The sequence below is a fragment of the Camelus bactrianus genome, chromosome 33 (assembly GCF_048773025.1).
Source record: "Camelus bactrianus isolate YW-2024 breed Bactrian camel chromosome 33, ASM4877302v1, whole genome shotgun sequence".
In the NCBI taxonomy this organism is placed as follows: Eukaryota; Metazoa; Chordata; class Mammalia; order Artiodactyla; family Camelidae; genus Camelus; species Camelus bactrianus.
This window is the reverse complement of record NC_133571.1, coordinates 18,942,498-18,959,537: the sequence shown is the minus strand read 5'-3', so window position 1 is coordinate 18,959,537 and position 17,040 is coordinate 18,942,498. Positions and strand designations below refer to the sequence as shown.

Sequence of the window (17,040 nt, the reverse complement as noted above, 5' to 3'; positions counted from 1 at the left end):
TCTTATTAGTAACATGTCAGAAGCTTAATGTAATTCCATTTTTACTAGTGCTATGAAAGGAAATTTCAAATTTAGTGTCTATTCAATTGAATGTTGAAAGATGAGTAGAAGGCTAGGCCAGGAAGACCTAAAGGTAGAGGAAAAAGCAGAAGTCTTCTATAAGAGGTTTTGGAATTTAAAAATAGGTCTTTTCTAGTGTCAGCTAGATTTTGAGTCAAGTTTCTCCCAGGGTCCTCTTTTCATTTATAAATGGGGGTATAGAATGCCTCACTTCTTAAGCCTTTCATAGGCCATTGAACCTGAAACAAGCAGATTCTCTTCCTTATAAAATAGGGGTCTTTATGAATCAGAGACTTTGTATTGGTGGCCCTGAAAGGGGGCATGCTTCCAGGTCGAGATGGTTTTGTCTGCGTTGAGTCAGGAAGGATCCCGGTGCTGTTGGTCCAGTCAGCCAAGTAGACTGGACTTGTGTACGTGGTTTGGTTTGGTTTTGTTTTTTCCTCCCCCGTTAATTGGTTCTTAAATCAGCTGGTGGTATGTTGAGTTTCTAAGAAACAGTGGAAACAGTTTGAAGAGGTATTTTCTAAGAAGGATTAAAGGTGCTTGAAGAGGTCATTGAATCTGGCAGAAGTGTCCCCATTTATTAAAGTTTGTCACAGGTCCATGGAAGTAAAACTGGAGAGTGATTTATGCTGGAGGGTTCAGTTTAGAAGTGTTCCTAAATGAAATGCTGGCTGCGCGCCACGGATAACAGAATCGCTCTGTTAGAGATACTTGTGTGGGTTGGAGACCCTAATGCAAAAGGAGAGAAGTAGGGGGGACGGTAGCCAAGAGTTTCCCATAGTAGATTGTGCTTCTTGACTATTCTCAAATTCAGCCGTTCATTTCTATGTCAGTTCATGTCATGTCTATTCCAGTGGAGCTGAGAGTTTCACTAAAGCCCGTCTTCTGAGTGGTCACTTGTGCTGGGCCAGGCGTCCTTTGCTGATCTCATGCCTGGTATTGCTTTCTGGTGGGTGGACAGAGTGCACTGACTTCCTGGGCTGAAGCAGAGAATGAAAGGACTTGAGGGGTGTTTTTTTAACTTATGCATAATTAACATATGTTTTATGAACGGCTTCCCACTATTTGTAATAAAACAAAGTATGACCACCAACACACAGGAAGAGCTTTAATTCAGTTTATCTCTTCTCTTTCCCACTTTTGTCATGCCGTGTGATAGAAACGCTATTTACCTGTTGTGCATTGCTGAAATATTTATATAAAGTACGTTTTTATTGCGCGGGACTGACCCTGTGGTGACGGACGCTGCTCTAACCTCATTTTGAAATGACTAAGTGGTGACATTGATGTGGCTGTTTAGGCTGCGGGGGATGTAAAGATGGTCTTTTATTTTTCCTTCCAGGTTCGAAGCAGTGGCACATGATCGGCCACCTGCAGCCAGAAACGTCCTACGATATTAAAATGCAATGTTTCAACGAAGGAGGAGAGAGCGAGTTTAGTAACGTGATGATCTGTGAAACTAAAGGTAGGAGGAGGGGTGAGAATTAGTGCTTTTTCCCCAGACAGAACTACAATTCTGAATTCTGGAGTATTCCTTCTGACTGTTGATGTATTTACCCAAAGAAGCTTCTGTTTTGGACCATTTTTCCAGGCGCGTCCATTTAGACTGTCCCAACAGTCCAGCTGTATGTGGGCTAGAGAAGCTTGTCTGAAAAGTAGTTTACATAAGCATTCATCATATTCATTGATTTCTGTGTGACTATAAGTCACTTCCCTTCTTTTTCCTCCATGAAGGAATAGAACTATTTGCTGACTAATTTCTGAGACTGCTGTGAGCATTGGAATACTTAAAAAAAATGTACAAGAATTTTAAGGAAAGGCACTACATGTGTTTAAAGTAGTTTCTTGAATGACAGATATATATAACACTACCTGCATATTTAATTAAGTGTTCTAGTTAAGTTCAGAGTTAGTTGATAATTCTAAATTGAAATTCTCAACTCTGCCTACATAAACTCTGAAATATAACCATCTCTGAAAATAGGAGATACCACATTTGAGTAACAGAAACAACAGAAGTGGAAACACAGAAGCTCAGAAAGATTGAATTATAAAGCCGAGACTCAGTTTCATCGTTTAATTCTAAGTCATATGTCTTATCACGTGTTCCCAAGACATTTAAGAATCTAGCCAGGCAGAACATAAAGCTCAGTCAACACTGTATTAACTGTGTTGTTTTTAGTAGTATTGTAGTATACATCATTAACTGACTTTGCTGGGGAATAAAAGGTTTTACCTACAGACTTTCAGGTCAGTGAAAAACAAAAAACTTTAAAAAACTGTTCATATTGCATGACTTTCAAAAGTGTATTACACAGTCCCCAGCCTGTTTAAATAGAATGTGTGATACATGACTCTGCCTTTTAAAGAAATGACTCAAGGTTCTTGTTGTGAACAAAGATGGCCTTATCTTTAGTAATTTGGCGAGGCGTTTAGGAATGACACAGGTGTTGGAGGCCAGCCACTTTCCCCCACCTCAAAGATCAGAGACGGCCGTGATTTTTCTTTAGTGCTCTGCATTCTCTTTGTTCTTCACTTCACCTGATTCACTTCATGCTCCCGGTGTCTCTTCTTGTTGGTGTTAGTGGGACCATCTCACTCACCATACACCGCAAAAGTTTTCAGCTTTAGCAAGAGGTTGGCAACCGATCACCAAGCTTGGTGGAATGAAGAATAAATTAAGAGTAAATAAAGAGTAAATAAGCCTGAAGGACTTCCCAGTGAGTAATCGCAGTACTTAATCTGTGATCTGTAACATCCGTTTTGCCTCAGAAACTTGTTTGTTGCCTTTGGAATTGGCAGGGGCCTTAGAATCATATAATCCAACATACCACCCAAAGCAGAAATTTCCTTTAGTCCCTGCCAGGTATTCCCCCAGGTTTCAGTCTCCTTCCTTTGAAAGATGGGCCCTTCTTGACTGGTTTCCAGCCCTGTTCTGGGCAGATGAAGTTACTAGAAAATTAAACCCCAATACAATGTTGAAGTAGATTTTTTAAATTTAAAAAACTCTGCTCCTGTAAGTTGTCAGGAACCATAACAGGAAATATGTTATAATAACTAAAGCAATAACAAAATCGACTGAACAGTGCCGTGGGCCAGGCTCCGTGCCAGGAGCTTTCCACTCACTCGTTTACTCTTCATTACAACCTTATGATGGAGTGATTGTCATCTCCAGTTTCCACACGCAGAAGCTGGTTCATGGAGGTTAAAGTCATAGCGCTAAGGATTAGTGGCGGAGCAGGATGGAAACCCAGGCAGCCTGGTTCTAGACATCAGGCTGTCAACCATTATGCTCTCTTGCTCTTCTGTGACACTTAAAGCATTAAAAGCATGTTATTTGGGGACAGAAAAAAAAATGGCATTTGAGTCTCACTTGCTGCTATATTTTGTTATTGTCATTATCCAGAGTACCAGTGAATTAGATAAAAGTACTGCATTTACGTGGACTCCAAAAACCTTTTGGCTTTAGAACGCTTAATATTATGCGTGAGGTTTTTGAAATCGTGTATAACTGTTGTAGTAGTCCAAAGTCATATCTTTTAATATTAATCACATGGTAAAGGCATAAAATATGTAATTGTGAGTCTCATTCAGCCCAAAATGTGTCAGATATTGAGGGGTGGGGGTATAGCTCTGGGTAAATGTCTGCTTAGCATGTGTGAGGTCCTGGGTTCAAACCCCAGTACCTCCATTAGAATTAAAAATAAAAATTAAATTAAATTTTTAAAAATGTGTCAGATATTGAAAATTTGTCCCATCCGTAAGTTGAAATACTTTTTATTTCAACTCTTTGGGAATCTTCTGCAAGTACAATTGAGCAGATAATCGTACAGCAGTTGGGGGTTAGACCACGTGCATATGTTTCTCTGATTTTATGATTTCTCTAGAATTTGTGGCCTAAAAGCTTGGCACATTAGATTTTTAAACTCTTGAGCCCTCTTTGTGACTCACTGGTGGTCAGATCATCCCAGTACCAAGCGTAAACAGACTGGCTTGCTTTCCTAACCAGACCTCCTTCGGAGAATAAACCATCTTGTAGAGTCTGCCTTCACTCTGACATCGTGTTTTCCTTTGTGTTTCAACTAGTGAAACGGGTTCCTGGAGCGTCTGAGTATCCCGTCAAAGACTTGAGTACCCCTCCAAATTCTTCAGGAAACGGGGGCAATGTTGGGCCCGCCACCAGTCCCGCCAGGAGCAGCGACATGTTGTACCTGATCGTGGGCTGCGTGCTGGGTGTCATGGTGCTGATCCTCATGGCTTTCATTGCCATGTGCCTGTGGAAGAGCCGCCAGCAAAGCACCATACAGAGTAAGTCATTCACAACCGTGTCCTTCTGTAAAGATGGGTGGAAAAATGTTGTCAGAATAAATATTGATTTCTGACACGTTCCTGTGTCAGTGTCGCGGTGGAGGACACATTAGATGCTCTTCATTCAGAGGAGTTGACTTGAAAATGGTTCGAGCTGTCAGCCAAAGTAAGTGGAGCATCAGATTAAATTGCCCAGGAGAAATAAACAACAAAGCCAAAACCAAGCAGGTCTCTAAGTAAATAGCTGACTTAGCGCTGGGAAACTCTGGCTCTGTCGGACCACCAAAGAGGATGAGTGCTTGAAGCCTGAGCTTTGGAGTTGCAATGCAAGAACCCCTTCGTGCTGGTGTACATCTTGTCAACAAGGAACAGCAAAGGCGTGATGGAAAGGAAGGCAGTGAAGACTTTTCTAAGGTCCTGTCCCCGGATGACACCCATGGAAGATAACACCGTCCTGGTTGGGTACTCAGTGTACCAAAGCCGCTCCAGGGTGGCACCCCCACCCCGAGATGTGTCCAGTAGCAGGCGCGCTTGCGTTGTCAGTGTGGCACTGTATTAAAACGAATAACCTAGAACCCCTTTCCTTTCCCTTCCCCTCCTCTGCCTACCACTCCTCTGCCTCCATCTGTTCTTAAAGAGGACAGTCAGATCAATCGGAGACTTTAGTCTCTGCTGGGAGGAAGTATTTTGGTTTTCTCTTTGGCCCCGAATAAGGGAGTGAAACAAAAGCAAAGGAAGACACCAGCGGTGACAGGCACTTCGGCAGCTACCAGCAAGTTCCTACATGTCGTTCCTTTTTTAGTTAATAGCTCAAGGGGAAAAATGATTTATTTTTATTGCTTTGATGCCTTCCAGGAGATAGGCAGGGAGAGAATGGTTGGAGGGGGCGGTGGGTGGTGGTGGTGCTGGTCTGAGAGCCTTTGACTGGGTCTTTTTCTAAACGGCTTTCACGTCAGTTACTTTGAGTACGTACTGAACTGTTAAAAGCAAAGTATTGACTTCGTTGTCTGAGCAAGAAAAATCTGGTTAAGGTCGTTTTCCTTTGAGACTTGATGATATGTTGGAAGGTGGACATTTACGATGGTAATTTTCATTCAGTCATTCATTCAAAGGATACTCACTGGCTGTCTTCTGTGTGCCCTGCACTGGGGTGGACGGTGCAGCTTCAGTGTCCTCTCCATACAGTTTAGTGGAGAAGAGAAGCAGGTACACTGAGAACCACACACCTGTGCTATTAACACACCTGTCATAGGAGGAGAGACACCTAGCCCAGGCTCGGCCCCTCCAGTACCTTTGCAGAATTGATCAGAACTCTGACAGCAAATCCTGTGTCATTTAGGTACTGTGCTTTCTAAGGGATATTTCACTTTTTCCAAATGTATCTGGTAGCTGTGCCTCTGGAAACCAGATATTTGAGGCAGCTGTTGAAATGCTGTTAATGTAAGGAAAGGGAATAATTAGCCTTTTGCCTTTAGTGCCGCACAACTTCCAACTTGGCTGTAATAACCAAGGAGCTATGTGAATAGTGAATGTTCCCACAGCCCCATCCTTTTACTTAAAGGTGGTGTTTATTGCTATTTGAAATATCCTACCTAAAGTTAGCCTTTTGTTGGTGTTTTACGCAATTTCTTTCAGCGCTTTGAAGCATAGGGGAGTTTAAACACTGTTTCTTGGTGTTTCCAGTGCTTTGATACCTCCAGCTTGCACAATTTATTAAATTCTCTTTTGAGTAACTTCTCTCTGGTTAATTTCTCTTCCCCTTAGAAGAGTCATGGTTAACTCACAGCTCCTGGCTGCCTCCACACTGTCAAGGAAAGAACAGCCACAACTTTATTAAATCCTATCTCACAAGGAGGATTTCAGTGAACACTTTTAGAGAGTTTTATTTTAGTATACTTGTCGTTTATTAGGGATTTCATTAATAAAACTTCCTAAGCAGAAAGATTGTCCTTTTCAGTATCTTACTTTTTTTTTTCCTTTTCGCTTTTTTGGTACTCTCTCAACAGAATACGACCCACCAGGATATCTCTACCAAGGGTCAGAGATTAATGGGCAGATGGTGGAATACACCACTCTGCCCGGCACAAACCGGATAAATGGAAATGTTCATGGAAGCTTCAGCAACGGCTGTTCCCACCTCCACCATAAAGTCCCCAACGGAGTGAGTGGGAGCTTAAATGGAGGCCTCTGCTCTGGGCACACGAGCTCTCTCACCAGGACACATGTGGATTTTGAACATCCTCGCCATCTAGTGAATGTAAGAGGCCTGATTATAAATAAAAGTCTCCCCGTGCCCCACGGTGCCAGGGCACCAGCGCAGGGCTGGCACACATGGCTTTCTTTGGTATAGAAATCTCACAGGTTCACGGGAATGGATGTAGCGTGTATCACTGGCAGTCCCTTGATCCTGAGCGAGCTTTGTAAGCTTTCTATTATCAGGTAGTAGTCATTTTCATCGATTTTATTTATATCTTAAAATTATTTAGCACTGAGTGTGGAGTACCAGTGACAAACAGACTTGGAAGTTACTCTTGAGATGAAACAGAAGTACCACTGGGTGCGGACCAGACCAAATACTTCCAATCTGATTTTTTTAGAGCAAAGTCTGAAAACTCAGATGCTTAGAGGAGTCAGGCAGATCATGAAATTGAGTGAAGCAGGTTGGGAAGGGGACAGAAGCCATGGAGGCCACAGCAAACCAGAGAACATGGGTGCGGTCTCCCAGAAGGAGCCCTGACTCGGCTCCTGAAGTCCGCGTGCAAGGCTGAGGGCCCGCGTTGCCAGGTCTTCTGATTTTTCGAAACATCTGTCAATCTAGGTGAAATCGCCAGATTTTTAGCATGTTGGCAACCAGTCCCGGTTTTAGCGTTGTGGAAGCCGCGCAGAGCGTGTCTGCAGGCCACCGATCGTCACTTCTGACCTATTGTGAGGGCTTTTCCCCCCCCAGTGTGTGTTTCTGTTGTTGCCTTTAAGATTTTTGCATTTTACAATATTAGTATTCTCTGGCCACAGGGAATGATAAACCGTTAACACTCCTTTATTCCAGGGATAACTAGCTGATACAGTTTAATTTTTGATACAGGAATGGAATGACTAGCGTGTTTTAGATTTGTGCTGGCTAAAGAGATTCTCTGCACTAGGAAGTTTGATTTATTACATCCTTTGGCTAGATATCCACATGACTTTTCAATCATATAGATAATAGGGTTAGTTGATCAAACTGAGCATTTATTTAAGTTTTTGTCTTTGTTACAACTACAGATAAATTTGCCATAACCCACAATGTGCTAAAATTTGAAGACACTTAGAGCTTTTTTTATCTTCAACTTTAATAAAGATTTGTCGAACTATTACCTTTGGAGAACAAAGCTATAATATATATCTGTATCTTAAAGCTAGAAATCTAATGCCTGTCCCGTGACCTAGCTTTAGCATGCAGTAGGAAAAATATTTAATTTGCTTTAGTGCATCTCATTACTAAAAGTGAATAATGATTTCATTATTTTGTGTGGAAAGACATGGCTTATATTCAGACTTTCTATACTTTTTTTGTCACCATTCCTGGTACAAACTACTAACATTGTCCAGGAAACTGAAAGAGAGAGCATTAAAGTTTGAATAGCACATGCTGTTTCCATAAGAAGAAAAAACAAGTCCGATGTTTGCTTTAGTATTTAAACACAGTACTTTGTGTTTTTTGAACAATGAGTTGCTATTTAAGTAATAGTTGCCCCATTCGGTGAGCAGTTTTAGAGGTTATCGTCTCTAATCTTAACTCATTCATTTTCTCACTCTTCTCTGCTGGGTAGGTAGAAATAGAGAAAGTTTTAAAATGCTGGTGACCATCAAAATCATTGAATTAACTTTAATATGTTTAAAATGATTCAGATAAGTACATTACCCTGTAGGTTGTTAACTTCATTTTCTGAAGCTATGAACATAGCGCAGGAATATTGTTTCTCTCAATGTTTTCTTAAAAATTCCTGTTGCTCGTGGGTCAGGAATGTTGAGAGAAGTTCTCAGTACTTTTTGGTTTGCTTAGATTCTGGCTGTTGTTATGAGATGAATGGAAATGGAAAGTATTCTGGGGAAAACAATTGCCTGAACTTTTCCTAACCTCAAAGGCCTGCTCTGGGTTTGGGTGCAGTGTGACAAGCCCCCCCACCCCACCCCCTTATCAAATTCAGTTCTGCTGGTTTTTTTCCTTCTGAAAGCAGAATTGTGACTCTGACCATAAGCTGGTTTAATTCTTAACTTCAGTTTTGAAGAACTCTTGCCATTGTATATGTCAAGTGAACATTTTACAATGAGGTATGTGTTAATCTGGGCATTTTTCTTAATTGCTGGGCAGTTTCCGCCAAAAGCAACATCAAAATATTAATACTCCCCTCCAAGTCATTGCTGGCTGAGAATCTACTCCATCTGGAAAAATATAGCGTGTTTTAAGACTTCGTGTAGTCAAGTGAACAGACCTCATCGAAATAATTACAGAAGCATGAAGATGGGTTTATCTTGTGACATCATTTAAACAGATTTCCACCCTGTTTCTCCAACTGGCATGACATAAAATTCTTCCATGACTGCTCGGAAAGTAAAAATGAATAGGAGGTTATAACGTATGGTATATTTTGGGCCCCTTAGATTTGAAACACTGAAGGGAAGTGACTAAACTTCTCCCTTCATTTATTTGCCTCTTTCCAGTGCAAAAAAAAAAAAAAAAAAAAAAGCAAAAAACATGGCGGTTAAGTTTTGAGAGTATAGTTTTAAAATTGTGCGGAACTCATTTGCTAATATATGTGAACAGCGATATGCCCAAGGTGGCTAGGGAGGGGGTTAAAATATACCATGTATCTTTTATCGTTGGCACAGCTGTTACATTTGAGATGATCTGGTTCCTTGTCTATGGTACCTTAAGCACTTTTTTCTTTTCTTGTTTCCTGTTCTTCCTCCCTGACCAGGGTGGTAGTGTGTACACGGCGGTACCTCAGACTGACCCGCTGGAGTGCATTAACTGTCGGAATTGTCGGAACAACAACAGGTACGTGGATGTGTATTTATTTGCACAGGTGGTTGTGAGGAGGTACGTGACCCCCTATTGCTATTGTCCCTTCCACAAAAGAAGTTCTTGAAATTTTACCTAAGATATAAATCTCAGAGTATGGAGTCTTCAGTTCAAGGCTGTTACTAAGTTTTTGCCCTGGCTTTATAAGTTTTTACCTTTCTGTGCTTTGGTTTCTTTAGCTATATTGACAATATTAAAGACTATTTCTCACTGAGATATTATTGTAAGGTTTGATGTTTCTGAAATCTTTAGAGTCATTCTCTGCATATAGACTTTATCTTTTCTCACCTATTCTATTTTCAGTAGAGTTTTCTATTCTTTGCTATGTGATATTTTCTTCTTTATGTTATAGATTAGAGCATCTTTGACTGTTAGGGGAAAAACCCTCTGTATATAGTAATGTTTTTTCATAGTAATACTACTGAAATTTTCTTACCAGATTAGTCAATGTGTTTTGTTTTTTGGGTTTTGTTTTTTTTTGAAAATTCTTAAAACCTTAAGATAATTAAGTAGCAAAATCTTGATTTCTTTTAATTTTCTGAGTTTAAAAAAATTTTTTTTCAGAGTAATATGTATTCACAATATTTCAAACAAGGTAGAAATATGTAGACTAACATGTACATTTAAATTTTTACAGAATATTCAGAAAGCTTTCATGCTATTTCTTTATGTATTAATCCAAAAGGATTATCAGATATTTTGCTGTATTAAAGTTGTGTCTGTCAGAAATCTCAGTTCTTTCTTTTATATAATAATGGTATTTCATTATGTGGTCTCAAAAGTCCTTCCCAGATCTAAAACTATGCAATTTAAAAATTATAGTTAGCACATAAAATACCTGGAGTATGAACTGGAGTTTGGATATTTCATTATTGAAATGAGATTTGACCTATCTTTAAAAAATGAATTACAAGGTTAATGGTTGCGTATGGGAGTTAACAAGACCAGAACTTGAAGAAGGATCCAGTTAACCATCGAATTAAAAGTGCATTGTTTCATCCTGTGTTTGGAGAGTTGCAGAGCAAAAGCAATAAATCTTCCTGGAGATTTTTCTTTATCATTTCCTTAACCCATCTTAGGGTTTCTATATTAGCAAGAACCCTCTGCCTATTTTGTGTACTAAGATTTGCTTGTTACTTTTTAAAATTCTGTATGCCCTGAGCTGAATTTTAAGATTTTTCTTAACAGTGAAGCCACATTTTTAACCCGAGCTTGTCCAAGACTTTTATCACAACTTGTTAGGAACATGCTAAAGAACTGGTAAAGATGGGTCATGCACCTGGTGAGTAATGAGATGGACTGAATTAAAACACATGGAATTACCTGCATCTGTAATGTGTTTTCTTTTGGGGTTCTTGCAGCCTCCAGTAAATGTGGTTCAGTGTAGACATTAGAATGCTGTAATGAGAGGACCTCAGGTCTAAGAATTAGTAGACATAGGCTTTGCCGCTGCTTGAATCTGTGATCTTGGGAAAGTTATATGTGCCCTCTGAGGCTGCTTCCTTATCTGAAAAGTGGAGAGTTGTCCTAGGTAATGTAAAATTGCTCCCCACATACTCTGATTATCGATTTCAGTCATTTGTTGCTAATTGTCTTTATGGTGAGGTATCACATCCCAGTACCAAAAATAGATCCCATTTATAGTGCACTGGGATAGCTGCAGTAGGTATGGAGAGAAGCAGGTGGGTTTGAGAGATGGTGGGGTGTGCAAATTTTTTAAATTGTTTGAGGGGCAGCAGAAGAGGAGGTGTCAGGGATGGTGTCCAGGTAACCAGGTGCGATCACTGAGAGAAGAAACACTGCAGGAATGAAGAGAACCATCTGCCCCTTACACACCTGGAAGTCATCCCCATGGTGCCTCATCAAAGTCACCTTGACCCAGGGCGGCTCTCCTACTCAGATGCCTGAGAACCGACGGAGGCTTGCTGAGGGCCCTTCCACGTGGAATCTTACCTGCACTGTGGCCTGCCACTCCAGGCTGTTTTTTCCTACCTTAGGTTTAAACGTGAATGTATTTCCTGGAGTGGGCTTTTAAGGGGCAACCTACTGCCAGTCTTAGGCCTGTTTTATCATCCCTCTATTTCAGTAATAACTACCTGGGGAGAAAACTTTGCCTTTACTATCTAAGCTGGCTTACTGATATGAAAACTCGAGGACAGCTAAGAGAGGAGTGTGCACTGTGGCAATCTGTGGAGTTTCACTGGATTCTAGAGCTTTTGTGGCATTTGTAAAGAACTGCCTGCCTCACTGTGTTCCGTCCATTCGAACCCCTTTCAGGTTTAAGAGTCGTATGTCATGGCTTCCTGTGAACAGCTAGAAAGAAGCATGTTTAATGCAGCTTTTCAGGGAGCCAGTCCTCGACACGAAAGACTCAATTGAAAAGTCCTTTGCAATTTGGGCATTTGAAGGGTTAAACAGATTTTTAATCAAATAAACCAAAAGCTTTCTACCCTTCTCCTCTCCTCCGTTCAAAAGGCAGTCGTGCAGTTCTGGATAAGTAATCAAAAGGGGTTTGTCAATTGCTTGGATAGTTTAATGGGAAGGGATTGACATTAAATCTGCCCTGTTTACCATCAGTCTTGATAATTCGTAAAAGAGTAGAGAGGACACTAATGACATTCACAGATGAACGAACTGAGCGGTCCCATCAGGAAGGAACGAAAAATTAACTTTAAGGGTCCTGGAGAGCTTGGAAATGGGCAGGAAGTAGCCAAGTGAAAATCAGCTTGGAAAGTGTATGTAATCCACCTGGGAAAACAGAAGTACGAGCTGTACGTGGCTGATAGTCAAGAGGAGAAATCAGACTGTTGGGAACAGTGCATTAGGAAGCACAGACGTTACAAACGGCCTCCGAGTCTTTACATAATGATCACCCGGAAGGTCTGGGTATTGTTGGGTTCGGGGGCGCTCTTTCTCCAACGCGAAACCTTCCACTGATGCCGGATATCCTCAGAGGAACACAGGGTGCCCTAGATGAGTACAGCGTTTCATTATAGTGCTACTTCTTCCAGGCCCAGGGTTTAGTCTGCCCGGTGGGTTTAAGCATGGAAGCAGCTGCTTGTCTGGGACACCTAGACTCGTCCCTCCAGCAGGTTACTGTGTTGTGACTCAGCCCACCTCCCCTCCCTGACTACCCAGCTGCTTCACAACTAGCCGTGAAACCAAAGGAAGGAAACCCACAAAGCCTAAGATTTGGTACATCTTCCGTGTATAGTAAGTAATCTACCTGATTCCCTAAGGAAAAAAATTCCAAGCGCGGTGTCTGATTTTTAAAATGGATCAGTCCCTTCCTTTCTGGGGAAGTTGCGTATCTCCTACTTCTCATATGGAGACCCGGGACTGTTGTCAGGGCGTCGTGTGGTTAGAATAGTGCCATTGGTCTTTTATTTGTAAGAGTGTGTGTGAGAGAGCTTGCCACGTTCAGTATTGTGTACTCAGTCATTTATACCCAACATGTATTGTGTGACAGTCAACAATAAACTAATTGCCAAAAGGAAACTCCCACTCTAAGGCTGGAATCACTGCAGCATCCAACACAAAGTGTACAGTGAGGGTGGAGGACCACCAAGGCCCTGTAAGAGTGTCCTCAGGCTTCTGTTACACAGTAACTGATGACTTCCCGAACAAAAGGGCTAGGTCAGCAAAATGACAGGCACAGTGACGAGAGGGAACAGCAGGGGTGAGCTGAGTATTAAAACAGACCATCACCAAGATGTGACCGTTTCAGAAGACATCCATGAAACATATTCACAAAAATAAGTATCGCACATCCGAGAGATCCATGGCTATCCCTGCCCTCCAGGGGTAATCAAAAGAGGAAACTTACGGCAAAAGGTATATAATTATCTAATCAGAGTAATTCTGTACATAATCATGCTTAACAAATATTCAGCTGTGTAATCAGAAATGGGATACGTCTCTATAAAGTATTTCAGAGGTGCTACATGGTTTAACTGGAATGCCCAAAATCTGTTTACTCAAATATTAAAGCACCATATTCTTCTAAGCACAATCCTATGCTGCGATTCTAGTCTCTTATTTTTTTCAGTCTGTGCTATTCAGATCATTGGTTAAAGAATATTGTTTTGTTATGACACTATAGTAGCCATTCTCCTATGTTACAGCTTGGGCAGACAGGCCTCTCCCGTTTACTGAAAGACATCTTAGTAATAAATGGCCAGGTCCCAGGCCGCCTGCACTCTTGCAGAGCAGCACAGATGTCTGCGTGTGGCAAGACGCGCAGGACTCTATTCACTTAATGTTTTTAAACTTAAAACGAGGAAAAGTCATTTCACGGAGCCAGAGACAACTCAGTGAGAACTTTCACTCCACCTGAAGCCAGGAATAACTGCAGTTGAAGGGTGGTTTGAGAAACCTGAGGCGGTGAAATCACAGACTCTAAGGTGTGCATTGTCAGAGCACCTTAATGAATGGCACACATTCGCAGGCATAGACGTTTGCCTTTTTTCTCTCACTGCCTGTAGAGTTGGGTCTCTTAAGTTTACATATATGCAGGAGTTATTTTTGTGACTATCTGATTGCTTTAGAAACTTTAAAGCATTATCAGCAAGAGAATTGTTTCACTTACTGTATACTTAGTTACATTTAAGACAGGCATTATATTCCTTTTTTATAGGCTCTGTCCTCTCTGCTTCTGTCTTAGCATGTGACCTCCAAGTTGAAGCCATGTTTACGCCGACACATGTAGACATCCGGAAGTGAACTGAAAGTAATGCGACTGAATTACTTACATTTGGTTATACGTGGTTAATTACCGATGGTTATGTGTTAGGGTTACGTGTACTAGAAAATCTTAAATCAGTTTGGTTTATCATGTTGAAATTTGGGTTATAATCACTTTAACAGTCTAATTCAAATGAGGATTTGACTGTCAACCTCATCCTATTAAATGAGTCACAATCTGGAATAAGAGTCAACACTGCTGTGGTTTCCTGTATCACTTACCTGAAAAATACATGCTCGAGAATATGTAATAGGAAATTGTACTCTTCTCTTGTTAAATGTCTGTAATTTTGTTTAAACCAAGTATGTGTTTATTCTGCTTGCTGACTCCCAGCACAAAACATGAGGTGAAGTATCAGCACACTGATTACCACCCACTGTGGTTGGCCTGGCCCGCCTGTCCTGACCATTCCCTCGGTCCTGTCCCATCCCTGGAATTCACCATCACTTGCCCTTAGACTTCGTTTGAAAAATCTCACGCTTTGCTTTAAATTAAAGAAATGAGCAGGAAAAAAAAAAAAAAAGAAAACAAAAAGGAAAGAAACAACAGAAGAATTTAAGGCATCTTCCTGTCTGGTGAGTTTCCATTATTTTTGTCAACTTTATGAATTTCATTCCTGTTAGATTTATATAAGCCAATTATTAATTTATAATATTTTGTCTTTAGGGAATTGCTCTGATTTTTCAAATTCTGGTAAGTATGTTTTTTTCCTACAGCTTAACTTTACTTCTTTTAGGTGAAAACTTCTCTTTCTGACCTGATCCTTTTTTGTCTTTCAGGTTTCTGGTACCTTTGTATTTCTCCCAGATTCTTGCAGAGGTGGAACTTCAAGGCAGAAGCTCCCTTAGTTTGCTTCACAGCATCACGATTGGGGATTTCATCAAGTGCCTGACTGTGCTCCATGTCTCACTGTTCTAAGAGCTTTCTCTGACACTAAGGTCAGTCGTTGTCCGTCCTCCAGAAGGCTGACGTTTGTCAGACAACTTTGAAGCCAACCAGATATAACAAAAACCAGAGCCAATATTGGACAAAGACAGAGAGAACTACTGTTGTGGTACAGAGATCTTGAAGTGTGTAAGTGCATGTGTTCGTTCTCACTTTTAATCTGTGTGTCTTATTGGGTGTGGTCTATTTAATAAGGTGTTTTGACTAATTAGCTGAATTATTGCTCCTTGAAAACAATTTTACTTATGAAAAGGATATTAAAATAATATGATGTTCTAATGCTTATTATCTGTTTATTCAACATTCTGGAGGTCTTAGTATATGCCATTTACGATGTGCTTGGTGCTGCTGGATATTATGACCTGAATTAGGCTCATTTAATATATATTTCTACTTTTGTCACTTCCTAGACAATAAAATACTTTAGAACACTTTGACTCCAAATTCTTCTCCAATGTTTTGGGTTATTTTTGTCATTTGCTTTATTTACGTATTTTTTCAAGAATGCATTTCTTTATACATGCCAATATATACAGGTATGTGCTATTTTTTCACTCTCTTCAACAAGTTTTGTTTTTTTAAGCTTTTTTTTTTTTTTTTTTGGATGGGGGAAGTAATTAGGCTTATTTATTTAAAAAAAATTTTTTTTAACAGAGCTACTAGGGGCTGAACCCAGGACCTCACGCATGCTAAGCACACACTCTACCACTGAGCTATACCCTCCCCACTCCCATCATATGCTTTAGTTCTACCAACATTTAAAACCCTCTGAGACACTACTGTTTTTTGCAGTCAGTATTTATTCAGAATTCCCAGTGGTACCTTTGTTGCTATTCATCCCTTTCTGTATTTCCTCCGTTTTTTCCTGCTGGTACTCGTTTTCCTTCAAATTGAAAAATTCACTTTAGTATTTCTCATAGTCAGGTCTGAGGGTGACACATTCTCCAAGGTCTAGAAATGTCTTCAATGCATCCTCCTTTTTGAAGGATATTTATTACTGTTTCTTAAATTCGTAACTTTCTGTTTGTGCTTTAACGATGTCGTTTCATTGTTTTGTCACTTTTGTGGCTTCTGCTGAAGTACCACCCTTACAGCTGTTGTTCCCTCTTGAGGTGACAATCTCTTTCTTCTGGCTGCTTTCATGATTTTCATTTCGCATTTTTGCTTCCGGCAGTTCAATTATTCACATTCAGGAGCATAATTTTCTTTGTATTTATTCTGCTTGGGGTTCATAGAACTTCTTAAATCTGTGACTCAAACTTTCATCAGTTTTAGAAAATTTTCAGCCTTTGTCTCTCCAAATATAGTTTCTGTCCCATTCTCTCTTTTCTCTCTTTCAGAGAGACTCCAAGTATACAGCTAAACCTTGGAGATAATGAGGGTTCAGTTCCAGACCACTGCAATAAATTGAATAACTCAATAAAGCAATTCACATAATTAAAAAAATTTTTGTGTCAGAAAGCCCATTGTACATACCTTAATTTAAAAATGCTTTATTGCTAAAAAACAAAAAAATGCTAACAGTCACCTAAGCCTTCAGCGGGTTGTAATCTTTTTGCTGGTGGAGGGTCTTGCCTGGATGTTAATGGCTGCTGACTGATCAGGTGGTGGTTGCTGAAGGTTGGGGTGACTGTGGCAGTTTCTTAAAATAAGACAATAGTGTTCATAGCACCCCAGAACAAATACAAAGGTCACTCATCACAGGTCACCGTAACAAATATAATGATAATGAATAAAGTTTGAAATATTTCGAGAGTTACCAAAATGTGACACAGAGACACAAAGTGAACAAATGATGTTGGAAAAACGGTGCCAAAAATCTTGCTTGAATCAGGGTTGCCACAGACCTTCAACTTACCAAAAAAAAAAAAAAAAAAAAGCATTACCTGCTAAGTATAGTAAAGTGAAGCGTAATAAA

General features: G+C 40.3%; 1 protein-coding gene across 7 annotated transcripts in view; it reads left to right on the top strand.

Annotated features, from left to right (window-relative positions):
• The window catches only part of CDON (cell adhesion associated, oncogene regulated), an 87,546-nt gene that overhangs the window by 62,672 nt on the left and 7,834 nt on the right, over positions 1 to 17,040 (top strand). For 4 of the 7 annotated variants that reach the window (XM_045521693.2, XM_074357127.1, XM_010961670.3 and 1 more), the window contains exons 15-18: positions 1,406 to 1,528; positions 4,150 to 4,371; positions 6,378 to 6,628; positions 9,330 to 9,409. In XM_045521693.2, coding sequence (XP_045377649.2) covers positions 1,406 to 1,528; positions 4,150 to 4,371; positions 6,378 to 6,628; positions 9,330 to 9,409 — 676 coding nt within the window. Of the gene's footprint in view, positions 1 to 1,405; positions 1,529 to 4,149; positions 4,372 to 6,377; positions 6,629 to 9,329; positions 9,410 to 14,510; positions 14,871 to 14,956; positions 15,252 to 17,040 lie in introns of all 7 variants that reach the window. The other 3 variants (XR_012503879.1, XR_012503880.1, XR_012503878.1) reach the window with 3 other exon arrangements.